Source organism: Cibotium barometz, chromosome 6 (assembly GCF_041138505.1).
Source record: "Cibotium barometz isolate CiBa-2024 chromosome 6, ASM4113850v1, whole genome shotgun sequence".
Taxonomy (NCBI): domain Eukaryota; kingdom Viridiplantae; phylum Streptophyta; class Polypodiopsida; order Cyatheales; family Cibotiaceae; genus Cibotium; species Cibotium barometz.
In genome coordinates, this window is record NC_141051.1 from 12661313 (window position 1) to 12674741 (window position 13429).

The 13429-nt window shown below is 38.1% G+C and overlaps 1 protein-coding gene across 2 annotated transcripts; it reads left to right on the top strand.

Moving 5' to 3' along the window:
• The first annotated feature begins 3747 nt into the window (after positions 1–3747).
• On the top strand, positions 3748–7357 carry LOC147637418 (beta-fructofuranosidase, soluble isoenzyme I-like). 2 transcript variants are annotated; one of them, XM_086799211.1, is made up of 6 exons: positions 3748–4100; positions 4479–5356; positions 5483–5644; positions 6047–6291; positions 6737–6827; positions 6920–7357. In XM_086799211.1, the coding sequence occupies exons 1-6, from the start codon at positions 3929–3931 to the stop codon at positions 7127–7129; spliced, it is 1758 nt and encodes a 585-aa protein (XP_086655337.1). In that variant the 5' UTR covers positions 3748–3928; the 3' UTR covers positions 7130–7357. The 2 variants fall into 2 exon arrangements, with proteins under 2 accessions (XP_086655337.1, XP_086655338.1); XM_086799212.1 differs by lacking the exon at positions 3748–4100 and adding an exon at positions 4108–4254.
• Positions 7358–13429: the final 6072 nt, after the last annotated feature.

A 13429-nucleotide genomic window follows, 5' to 3' on the forward strand; every position in this document is an offset into this window, starting at 1 on the left:
GGTAATATGCTCTACACAAGGCATGGAGCAATCTCATGAGTAAGCTCTATGTGGTTTTTAAAAGACAATAACTCATAGAGGTGGAATACATGATGTTAATCCCATGAGAGGTAATTTGTCAAGTGGTGGTATAGAAGGATAGAGGAAAGATATGAGGAGAAGATTTGAAGTCCATACCCAATGAGTCAAAAGTCATGTGACAAAGTAAGATATCTAGTTAGAAAAGCATATTATGAGAAATCAACAATGAGAGAACACCATGACAATTGGTTGAGGACTCAAGAAAGATTTGGGAGAAAATAGAAATGTCGAAAATAGTTTGATGATGCTAATGTTTAATATTTTTAAAGATAATGATGTTAATACTTTGCTAATGAAATGCACAAAGAAATCTAAGGATACTAAAGTTAATGCTCTTGTATATAAGTATGAACTTATAATAATTTATTTTTGTGAACATTTTTTGTACCTTATTGTATATAAGTGAGAGAGATAAAGTCATCTCACTTCACATCACTCCACTTCTCTCTATGCTTGTGAGTCCTAGGATAGTATGGTATGATCAAAGAAGTGTGCTCCTGAAAAACCCTATTAAGGATAGTATGGTACGATCAAAGAAGTGTGATCATAAAAACCCTATTAAGGTACGGGCATAAGCACCTCCTATCTTCCCAATTAAACCAATAGTGAATGTACTCAATCCAACAATGGTACTTCTCCTGCACCTCCTCTGGCCTTTAAAGAGTCTATAGAGTTGATTATACCAAAGGCGCCTTACAAGGTTGGTCAAGGAAGTAATGTGAGATCTATAGAGGTCATCCATGAACAGACGTTTGAACATCATCACACTAACTTCTTTGATCGTTTGGCCGACCAAAGCACTAATTGTAGTTGGTCGGCCTACAAAATAGAGTAATGCCAAAGATTAAAAACCTAGTAATATATAAGAACATGATATACAAATAACAACTTAGACTTTGATAAACTTTAGAAGAAAAATAGAATGGAAAATGCTTCTTACTTATTTGACTCTTGAAAAGCTATGAAGTAAAAGTCAGACCTTCAAAAACCAACAAAACAAAAATTGTTATAACTTACACAAAACTTGTAGAAAAGAGAAATATCCTACATTAATGCAAAATAAATTTTTTAAATATAAACAAACAATAACAACTAAATAACATCATACTCGAATTAACAAAATGTTATAACTTGCATAAAATTTGTAGAAAAGAGAAATATGCTACATAATGCAAAATAAAACTTATAAATATAAACAAATAGTAACAACTAAATAAATTCATACTCGAGTTAACAAAATGTTCTTACCTTTCTCAAATCCTAGAGAGAGCTATAGTACAACCTATAACACTCTATTTAAAACTCTAAATGAAGTTGGCATGAGATTTTACCCAAATGAAATAAAATTTAACAAAAAGACACATGCACTAGAGAGTAAATTTTACCCAAATGTACTCTCCAGCTACTAGAAAAAGAAGCAAGGAAGCATGAGAATGGGTAACACAAGTCGGTATGAAAAATTGGTAAGGAAGCTAATTATATGTCCCCCCCCCAAAAAAGAAGAAGAAGAAGAAGAAGAAGAAGCAAGGAAGAATGAGAATGGGTAACACAAGGCAACATGAAAAATTGGTAATATTTGGTGCACATTATTTTTCTTGCTTATTATAATTACTATCAACTTTCTACAATTTTATTTTTCTTTCTTCACTCCTCATTGTGACAAACCCCACAACCACCTTCTATTTTAGAGAAACTCCTATCTATTAAAACTTAATTCAATCAACACAGAGCTAAGAGAATAGAATTAGAAGAAGTAATCTCTAACAGGAAACAAGCTCAAAGTGCTAAACCTGAACTCGACATTCGACGTACCACCAAGGAGACTATTGGGGATATTTTATGTGTGGGATGTGCCTCATTTTCCAAGATTAATGTGTTTAATCAGCTGTGTGCATTGGTATGATATTGTCAAGATTAATGTGTTTAATCGTCTTTGTGCATTGACTAATATTATTTTGATGTAGGCGATGATTGAGTGGCAGACTATTTGTTAGCCACAGGTGGAACATTTGCTGGACCACAATGAGATATCTTGGAAGACATGTGAACACCTATTATGGTTCCATATTTTGGTATTTTTTTTTCGAAGGCTAAGGCCCCAAACCTTTGTACATACTAATTAGTATTTACACTTTTGGTAGGCCTAAGACTTAATAATTTTAGCTTACTATATTTTTAGCAGAGCTTGTACACTCGAGAACTCAAAATGCTCTTAAGCTTTATTTTTGGAGTTGTCTTTTTAAAAAGCAAGCTTTAATATATTTGAATATGGATGGGGTGGTATGATGGGCCACACTCATCCTCCAGAGGAGATTGATATATGGACAGGTGGTACGATGGGCCACACTCATCTAGGGGAGATTGAAAGCTTTAATATATATTTGAATATGGATGGGTGTGGTATGATGGACCACACTCATCCAGGGGAGATTGAACCGAACCTTGTGTTGACGATACTCTGTCTCTCTCTTATTTTCAAGCTTTCATGTTTATTTACTTTGGTAGAAATTATTTACGTAAGGTTTATGCTTTCAATTTGTTTCAAGTCTATGGTTTGCTCTAATTTTTGTGTTTGAGAAAAAGAATTCTTCTCCAAGTGTCATAAAGGTCGTGCTGTGATAGGGGGTGGTTCCTTACCTTTAAAATTTGTTTGTCCCATAAATCTCAAGTATAAAAGACAAGATTGATTACTACAAAGCTTGCTAACATAGTAATTACTGATCTACCTTACCTCAAAGATGATGATTACATAGTCAAGTTGTGGATGCATAAAAAGACATTTAAAAATGATCATTTGCACTACATGGGATTTAAAAATGATTATTCATGCTACATGGGATAAAATAATGAGAAATATTATTTCACTAAGTGACTTGTAGATAAGAATAGGCCAAGCTTTGACTACCAACAATATCGACATATGTACCATTGCACCTTATATCAAGGTAAAGCCTCAAAGTGTAGTTTCTTTCATCATCATGGTGGAGGAAGAGCATTACCATACAAAATTGGGATCCTAGAAAGGCATGCTCTGCAATTATAATGTCATTGGCCACCTTGCAAAGGCAAGCACACATCAATTGGCAAGAGAGTGTCATGGAACAATTTTCTTTAAATATGGTTGTAAGGTGTACATGTTTGAATAAGGAAGAGGCTAACTTGTTTGCATGGGTTTCATAATAGTCAGTATTGGTGCTTCTACAGCCATGTACAGTTCAGCCCAACTCTTGGTCCTCCGAAAATGAGATTATGTCATTAATTGAAAAGATTATGTTTCTGCATTTTGAGTATGTTGATGATGACTCATGGCAAGGCGGACCCAAAATTCTGATTCAGTGATGAGAGGGATAGGCATAGTGCGTATGATAAGAAAAAGTCGGGCATCATTAATAAGTGAAGGAAGGTGAAGCATGAAGATGCGTGTGAAAGGCCAAAGTGTGAATGGTCTTTCTAGGAAGTATTATGAGTACACGTAATGAGTGATGAAGTCATAAGAACCATCTTCTAGAATTAAGACCTTTGAGTTCTTCCTTTTGTATTGAAAGAGGGGCGGTGGTGAAACTACATGTGCCACAGAGTGAAACCGGACTACCTGCTTTATTTTGTTTTATTTATTGTTGGAGAGGTAGGGAGGGGGGCATGCTTTTTGGCAATCAAAAAGTGGTGGATTCCAAAGGTTTTGTAGGGAGTTCTAAGAATTTTCAATATAATACTCTCTCGCAAAGTGTACCAGGGTAAAGACCAATCACAGAGCCACGTTCACACGTCTGCTCTGCGTGCTTGTTTCTAACGTTAAAAGGAAACCTGCCGACAGCAGCCCACTGTTGTTCTATTGAATCTTCTGCAAATGGGGCTCCTCTGCAAATGTCTCTCCACTGTTGTTCTCATCGCCCTCTTGCTTCAGCTGTGCCTAGCCTCCCATCACCTCTCCTCTAATACTCATAATATTAATGCCTCTGCTAATCCACAGCCTTACCGCACCGCCTTCCACTTCCAACCAGCTAAAAATTGGATGAATGGTACTTGGAAAATCTCCATTTATAAATCTTCTCGTTTAGCTAACTGCACTTTTATTAATCCTTCCTTCCTGTTAATCAATTCGTCTAATTACCGTGTGTTTTCCTTGCATACGACCCGTGACACAATACTGTTTTCTCTGCTAAGACCCCAACGGTGAGTTCCCCCCAGTTTGGCTAATTGTGATTAATTAAGCTAAATCCTGGTCCAAAATGGCATTCAATGAAGCTACTCCGCTCATACTGTCTTGTTTGACTTGCGAATATAAGCATCAATTGCGTTTGATTAGGCTACTCTACTCACGATTTATGTTACTCCACTGACAGTTGCACTGGATTGGGCTACTGTGCTCATAATTTCATTTTAATAATTTGGATCAGGGCCTATGTTTTACAAGGGCTACTACCATCTCTTTTACCAGTGGAATCCTTTTGCTGCTGTATGGGGTAACATCACATGGGGTCATGCTGTCTCCAAAGACATGGTGCATTGGCACATCCTGGACCTAGCCCTCGTCCCCGACCAATGGTATGACCAATATGGATGCTGGTCTGGCTCTGCCACATTCCTTTCTAAAGAGAAGCCCGTTCTCCTGTACACTGGCTGGAGCAATGTCTCCTTCTCGCAGGAGAATCAAGTTCAGATGCAGGCCATGGCAGTACCTGCCGACTATGGCGACCCATTGCTCCGTAAATGGACCAAAATCCCTCAGAACCCCATTCTCACAGCTCCCCCTGGCATCAACAGTACCAAATTCCGAGACCCGACGACTGGCTGGATCGGCTCGGATGGCAAATGGAGACTCATCATCGGAGCCAAGAAGAAACACAGAGGCATCGCCTTGCTCTACAGAAGCTCAGATTTTGTTCATTGGGAGAAAGCCAAACACCCCTTGCACACTGTGCCCTCCACTGGCATGTGGGAGTGCCCCGACTTCTACCCCGTTCTGGCATCCGCTTCCCGTATGGGGCTTGACACCTCCACCAATGGGCCAGATGTGAAACATGTGCTCAAAGTTAGTTTGGATGATACAAAACATGACTACTATGCAGTGGGCACCTATGTGGCCAGCACTGACTCTTTCATCCCTGCAAATGCAAACCTTGATGCAGGCATCGGATTGAGGTATGACTATGGCAAGTACTATGCATCTAAGACATTCTATGATAGCAACAAAGGCCGCCGCATTCTTCTCAGCTGGGTGAATGAATCAACCAGCAACACAACTGACATTGCGAAGGGGTGGTCCTCAGTGCAGGTGATGTGATGATGATGATGTTGGCTGCTGGCTTCAAGGAGATTGAAAAGACTATGGTATCTGCTACGTGTGTAATCTGCGGTTTTTCTCTGTGTTGCTGATTTTTGCCCCTACTGTTTTTTGCAGGCATTCCCAAGGAGAGTGTGGTTGGATGGGGAGAACAAAGACAGGCTTTTGCAATGGCCAATAGAAGAAGTGGAGAGTCTGCACAAGAAAAAAGCTTCAGTAAAGAGCTTGCACTTAGAAAGTGGCTCAGTTGTAGAGGTCAAGGGCATCAAAGGGGCTCAGGTAAACCCTCAAACTTTACGTGCACATGCACGCATGTTGATAATTGAACCTGGTTTGCTCATTTGCCCAACCAGCTACCATGTATCATGTGTGTGCTCTAGAGTAGGTGCTGATGACATGAGTGTGGATGTCATAGCACGCGGCACGTATGCCTGATGGAGTTGTTGATCTGAAGCTTTGTGAGTGAAGAGGGCACTCTGGTTTTGGTTAAGTTTGGGAATGAACCTGAACTTTCCATTTGTATATGGTGTATCAGGAGGGCATAGGCCCTAACCAAGCCCTTCCATTAATTGATCTTTTTACATAAAGTAGTGGGGGTTCATGATATATGCTGTGGTTTTGTATGGGGCTTTTAACATCGAAATAGACTGAACATTCTGAAACGTTGGTGTAAATCTGCAGCTGGACATAGAAGTGGACTTTGGCTTGCCCAACTTGAAGCAAGCAGAGAGAATGGATGTGACTGCGAGCAATGCCCAGCAAATATGCAGTGAAAAAGGAGTTTCAAGACGTGGTGTTGTTGGGCCTTTTGGGCTACTTGTTCTCGCGTCCGATGACCAAGTCGAGCAAACTGCCGTTTTCTTCTACATTGTGCAGTCAAGTGACAGTCATGGATGGAAAGCTCTAGTGTGCAGTGATCAGAGCAGGTTCTCCATCCCAACTTGCATGCTTCAGAATGTTCTCAGCTACACCATTAATTATGATTATAAGAAACAAATCTAGGCGCCTTCATTTCCACTAGTCTCATCAGGGCCATGTCTTTGCAAGATCTCTGTCGAGATTATCCGTCATGTCATCAAGGCGCCTAGGCATGCCTTTGCGCCATCACGTGGCGCATCGATGATCTATAGTATCAGGCATCACGTTGCATGAGATGTTATATATTGTTGATGATCTATGGCATGCATGCATGGTATGTATTTGCATACATCATTTCAGAGAAGGGCAGACGTGTGCTTTTTGTATCAGATGTGTGTAAGTTGACATGTTTATAATGGTTTTTAGGCATTTATGTATAATGCCCATGCTGCGCACAGAGAACTAGTTTCCTCCAGCTGTTCTTATAAGTATTGTCTTTGTGTTGTTCTGCAGATCTTCTTTGGCAACAGACCTTGACAAGACAAGCTATGGGAGCTTCATTTCCATTTCAGAAAAAGAGAGCTCGCTTTCTTTACGTGTGTTGGTATGCAAATACATTAAAAGAAATTGAGGATTATATGAAAGTTGGTTTGTTTTGATTATTTAATGATGGCATATTATTATTTAATGATGCAGGTGGACCACTCAATAGTGGAAACCTTTGCACTAGGAGGGAGGGTGTGTATCACATCTCGTGTGTACCCAACAAAGGCCATTGGCAAGGAGGCCCATTTATTTGTGTTCAATAATGGGAGTGCACCTATTCAAGCTCAAGGGCTGGTGGCATGGGAGATGGAAACCGTCCACATTAATACACTTTTAACTAATGGAAACTATCCACATTAACACCCTTTAACTAGAAAGTTTGGAGTTACCAAATTTCATATTTTTAGTTCACAGAAGATGGATTTAGGAGGAGGAGCTTTGTAATATGTGCACTCATGGCAAGGTGGACCCAAAATTCCAAATTCAGTGAGATGAGAGAGAGAGAGAGAGAGAGAGAGGCATAGTGTATCATAAGGAAGAATCGTGTATCATTAATAAAGTGAAGGAAGGATAATTAAGTATTATGAGTACACGTAATGAGTCATGAAGTCATAAGAACCATTCATGCTTAAGAACTCAAAGGTGTTTTAAATTAACACTTTCAATTCTTCCTTTTGTATTGAAAGGGACGGACAAGTGCCACTACTCTAAGGTAGAGTCAAGTACAAGAAAACATCTCTCAAAAAGTTAACAAGGACTCATGCACAGGGTTGGTAAAAAAAGTTTTTACTAGGGTAAAGTTTAAAATGTAAGCAAGACCAATCACTCTAGATTTTTTTTCATCGGACCATATGTTTAAGTGATTAAATATATACAACTAAGGATGTGATGTTTCATTAGAAGAGCTCAATGTTAAATTGTTTTGTCAATTTGATAAAATTAGCCATTGCTGATGTAAGAAAGCTTGGGAGGTGAGAACGTTTTAAAAGGAAAATTAGGTGGCCAACCTTTCTTTGTAAGGAGGCATGACTCCAAAGACCATTTGCAAAGGCATTGGCTATGCAACATGCCTGTTTTTGACATGTATATTTTATTTTCTCAATTTTGTAACTTTAATAAAAATTGAAGGCGCAAAATCTCAAGGAAATCTTATCATTTCAGTACCATTTTTTTTTAAATTAAAAAAAAACATTAAGCTGCTATGCATCAAGTGGGTTACGTTGATAATGGGGAGAAGTCTAAAGGGAAGCTTGGATAATGGAATTGGAGACACTTGTCATCCACAAGGCCTCTGCCGGCCTCTGTATATCAACTCTTAAAATATGCTTAATTTTTAATTTGCTGTGGAGTGTGTGGGCGCACTAGGGTAAAGAGCTGGGGCTATCAGTGTGATGGGGTAGATTTTATTTATTTTTAATCTGGAATAATCGGCTCGAATGGTGGAGATTTTATTTATTTTTAATCTGGAATAATGGGCTTGCATAGTCATGGAGTATCTTTAATAACATCGACACAACTATCTCATTATGTATCCATGTTTTTTCCTCAACTACATACACAATTTCACCCCTTGTAAAGATAAGATCTACACAACTATCTCATTATGTATCCATGTTTTTTTCCCTCAACATACACTCTTTCACCCCTCGTGGAGTGAGGGGGAGGAGTGGGCCAAAATAGAACCCGCATCTCGGAGGAGAAAGGTTGTCACCTTAACCACTAGATATTGTCCACACCTCCATTATGCATCCATGTTGAGTATGTCTCTTCAGGATTGTGCACACCCCATGTAGACTAGGATAGTATGGAAAGTAAAGGAGACTCTAAGATAGACTCCCGTCCATGAGAATGGCGGAGGAGATCTACAATTTTTCTGCTTTTTCCACTCAATGTGTAGAATCCTTATTCGTGTGCATAGTACATACGATGTAATGTCATGCAGTATATTTAATAAGCTCGACACAACTATCTCATTATGTATCCATGTTTTTTTCCTCATGGATGAGGAAAAACATGCACTCTTTCACCCCTTGGGGAGTGAGGGGGAGGGTCGAACCTGCATTGAGGAGGAAAAAGGATGCCACCTTAACCACCAGATATTGTCCGCACCCCCATTATGCACCATGTTAAGCATGTCTCTTTAAGGACTGCACCCTGTGTAGACTAGGATAGTATGGAAATTAAAGGAGATATGAGAGAGCTAGAATCTCATTGGTTAGTTCTGGAATGACTTAGTAAGGTTGGTCATTTACTTTCAAAGTCTTTTAGGGGCTAGCCAATGATAAATAATCATTTAATTAGAACCAACTTTTTCATAATCTTCTAAATCACATCCTCGAAAATGCAAATGATTGAGATAGCCAATAGAATGTAACTATTGAATTGGAAATCTCAAAAGAAAACTCTCAATCAAGGTGAATCTTGTGAGCCAACTAAATCTAGGTATATATGAAAAGTTACACATTGACTTTTCTTATCACCTTCACCTTTCAAACGAACCTTTCACAAAAGAATCTTCACAGTTCATCAGTTCATCGTAACCAAAGGCACTAAGTTCAAACAAATCTATGTATATATGAAAAGTGACACATTGACTTTTCTTATACCCCTCACCTTTCAAACAAACCTTTCACAAAAGAATCTTCACAGTTCATCTTATCCAAAGACACTAAGTTCAAATAGCCTATCTTTGTTTCATGTGTTACTTCTCTTTTCTTTACCCTTGTACAAAAAATGCACATATATATAATGTCATCTAAATTTTGACATAGGGATTAACTTAAAGAATTCAAAAGGCTCTATATGATTTTCAAAAAGAGGCTTGAAAATGCATGTGCTTTGCCCTAAATCTCGAACACCTTCCCCCCTGCACTTGGCACGAGAATCACTCTTATCACCCTAAAAAGGAGAATATACATCCTATTAAAATTAACTTATCAATAAGTATGCTATCACCCTATAACTATGATAAGGAGTTTTTTAAAAAAGTGAGAAAGTGTTGTGCATTAAGGATGTAGTGGAATAACAATAGTACAATAAGGACTCTCAAAATATGTGGGCTATTTGATAATTACATAAAGGGGCCAATGTTGTGACAAGCTCTTGCTTGAACAATTTTTTCCATTTTAAGTGGGTTTTTTTTTTTTTGCTTCGTCACTTTGCAAAAGTCTCCCTAGTTTGTTTTTGCCACCTAGAGGTCTCTCTCATGCATGGAGTGAATTATGTAGAAAGAGCTTGAAAAGGAAGAGGAGAGAAGAAGAACATATGAACACGGAAAGAAATTATTGTCTTCTCCCTATGAAAAGATTACAATTCATGCTTTTCTTGCAAAAGTAGTTCATTCACTAGGCCTTTTGATGTTGTGTTAGTGGTAACAGCTGTGGGAAGTAAATGGTGGGTGTATCCTTACTATCTAACATATTATGTAATATAATGTATCTTCAATAAGATCAACATGTATCAACACAATTATCTCGCCATACATCTTACATCATAAACATCTTAAACGTGTCATTTAATATGATTGAGATAGCCAATAGAATAAAGCTATATGGGAGTTTTCAAAATCAAACTCTCAACTAAGGTGAAACATGTAATTCAATGATATTTAAGTACGTATCAAAGCTTTCAATGAGTATTCTTGCCATTAGTTAAAGCATTATAGCTTTACAAATTAACATTTCAAATGGACCTTGGCTTAAACAATATTCATGGTCCATCTCAAGCAAAAATTACTAAGAAGAGTGTTTCTTTATTATGGGTCAAGAAAGTGTAAATAGCATAACTTTGCTTCATGTTGTTAAAATCGATCATTTAACTTGATACGTGCAAAGCAAATGTAGAATCATAAAAAAGTTTGCATACCATTCAAAAATATGTCATTTATCTTTTCTTAACATTGGTTTGATTTTGTGTAGAGCACGCACCTTTAAAGTCACCCAAATTTTTATAGAGGGATTAGCTTAAAGGTTTAAAAGAGATATAAGCATGAGTTCAAGAAAAAAACTTCAAAAAGCATGTGATATGCATTGATTCCTAGCACCCCTCCCACTCTCCTTTAGGTTCTAGTCCTACTTTATAACCTCAAGAATAACAAAAGGAAATTGAAGTTGAGAGGTATGTCTTAGCATTTCATCCATGTATTCTACCCATATTTATTCCCTTTTCACTCATGGCCCTTGATTGTGGGTTGGCCACCCCTATTTTTTCCCATTTTTCTAGCATTTTTTGAGGTTGGATCCTCCATGAGCTAGTCAACCCAGTCGGCCGCCCAGCTCGAGCTCTAGCAGCAATCGTCAGCCCCATGCGTATATATAGATGGGCTGGCCTCTCTCATTCATATGTTCATTTGTTGATGTGTGTGGTTCATGTGTTGACACACTTGACCCCCTTTTATATCCTTCACTTTCGAACCTATAAGGTCTCTTGCTCATGATTGTATTTATTGTAGTACATTTAGCCTTTTGGCTTCATATCTCTCTCCCTCTTGCACTCTCACTTTAACACAATGTAGTGCTTCATTTACTTCCACTCTATGCACACTCTATCATGGTATCATTGCTCTAGCTTTTGCATTTTTTTGCCTCATCTATAGCCCTATTTTTAGCCTCTCCTTGCTGCGTTTTCTTAGATTTGTTGCTCTTCTAGTTAGATTTCCTCTTCTTGGAACTTTATCGTTGTTGTAGGCAATAGGACAACAGCCCCATCTTGGCTGCGTTTTCTTCTCCAGTGGACACATATCACTTGTAGAGGGGGTCTGGTGTAGCTTGTGGCTTTGAGGCATCTTGGTACCTATGGTGGGGACACTTTCGTTCTTCTGATTGTGCATTTTTACTAAGGATTGAGCCCAAGTACAGTGATGGCTACTTTGATCATGCTTCATATGTTTTCTAGGTCTACCAAGTTGGATACTATACCTTGTGGAAGGTGAAGGTGAAGTCAGCCTTGGGTGGAGTGGATCTCTAGGACTCGCTAGTCAAAAGTGCCAATGCCATCCCCCCCACCCTCACTATAGTTGGTGTGACTCAAGCACATGTTGATGCTTGTGAGGCAAATGATCATCGTGTTTTCTCCTTTCAAATGTTAAATTATCAAGATTCTGTACTCACTCACATATGTGCGTACAGTAGATGCAGCACATGAAGTTTTGAAGGCTGTTGTAGATCTCTACAAGATTAAGTCTTTGAGATGGATTTTGGCTTTGGAAAAGTAGCTTATGAACCTTTTGGTGGCCACCTTTGCTTCGTTATTCATGAAGATGAAAGATCTCTGGGACGAGCTTGTTATATGTGGCAAGAATATCTTTACTCACGATATGGCTAGTTGGCTTCTCTCTAATCTTCTAGAGAGGTTTGATGCTTATTTTTCAATCTTTTGTTCCCTCTCCTTGGGCTAAAGGCTTCTCTCCATTATGCAAATTAAGTCTCACTTTGAGGAGCGGACCAGCAGCTCTGGTGGTTCTGATGGAGCTTTGACTGCTCGAGATAAAGACAAGAGTCAGAAGAAAGGGAAGGGGGTTATGACAAGATCCAAGGACAACGACAAACACAAAGACAAATCTTCTAAAAACAAGGACATAGAGTGTCACTACTATGGCAAGAAGGCACATAAATAACTCCAATGTTTACAAGACAAAGCAGGATGAAGAAAGAAAGGACTCTACCTCTACCGTGGTGTCCCAGACCAAGAAGGATGATAGTATTCTTGTATTAGCTGGTATTTTTGGTGCACTGGTGCTTGTGGCTTTTCACGGCAGGTCTTGGATTGTGGATAGTAGTGCTACTGCTCACATGACACCTCATCGGTATTAGTTTGAGGACTTTACTACGGGATTAGGCACTATCACCTTGGGTGATTCTTCTTCCGTGCCATTTTATATTGGAATTCAAATATTTAAATGAGGAAAGTGTAATTCCTAGTGTAAAGGAATTAATGGAGATTTTTATTTAAATTTTAAGAGAAAATTTAGTTAAATTTATCTTTTTGCATAGATAAGTTTAAATGATGAAAGAGGAATTCCCACCATATTGGAATTCAAATATTTAAATGAGAAAAGTGGAAATTTTAGCTTAATGGAATTAATGGATATTTTTATGTAATTTTTAAGAAGCATTTTAAATAGATTCAATTTATGGTAAAAGAGGAATTCCCATGATAATTGGATTGCACTCATTGAATGAGAAAAAGAGGGATTTTAAGTTTATCAAAAAAATAGGTATTGGTATTAGTTAAAAGAAGAATTTTTATGATAATTAAGAAAAGATGGATTTGAATTAAATTTTAGTGTCAAAAGATGAATTTCCACCATAATTCTACCTAATGAATTAAGGTTGAGAAATTATGTGATAGAAGGAATATCTTTGGATATTTTAATTGGTAAAATCACTAAATGGATATTTACCCAAAACTAGATGTTTATCTGAAAAGGGAATCCTTGTAGAACTAAACCGAATGAATTTGGTTAGACTACAAGAAGGACGGACACTGAACCTACTTGTCCATCTCTCAATCTGAATCAAGTAAAAACTTCGTGAGACCAATTCCAGTTTCTAATCAAAGAATAGACTACCGAAACTAAACTAGTTTTTCCTGACCAAACTCACCAAGAATCTAGTTGGACAATCAGACTGAATGATGGGTAGATTACCCTGATGAGAGATC

Excerpts from the sequence above, each read along its gene's own strand:
- LOC147637418 (XM_086799211.1), top strand. The coding sequence starts at position 3,929 with ATGGGGCTCCTCTGCAAATGTCTCTCCACTGTTGTTCTCATCGCCCTC. Across the intron at positions 6,292-6,736 it reads GTGTGCAGTGATCAGAGCAG|ATCTTCTTTGGCAACAGACC; the intron begins GTTCTCCATCCC and ends GTTGTTCTGCAG. Across the intron at positions 6,828-6,919 it reads CGCTTTCTTTACGTGTGTTG|GTGGACCACTCAATAGTGGA; the intron begins GTATGCAAATAC and ends TTAATGATGCAG.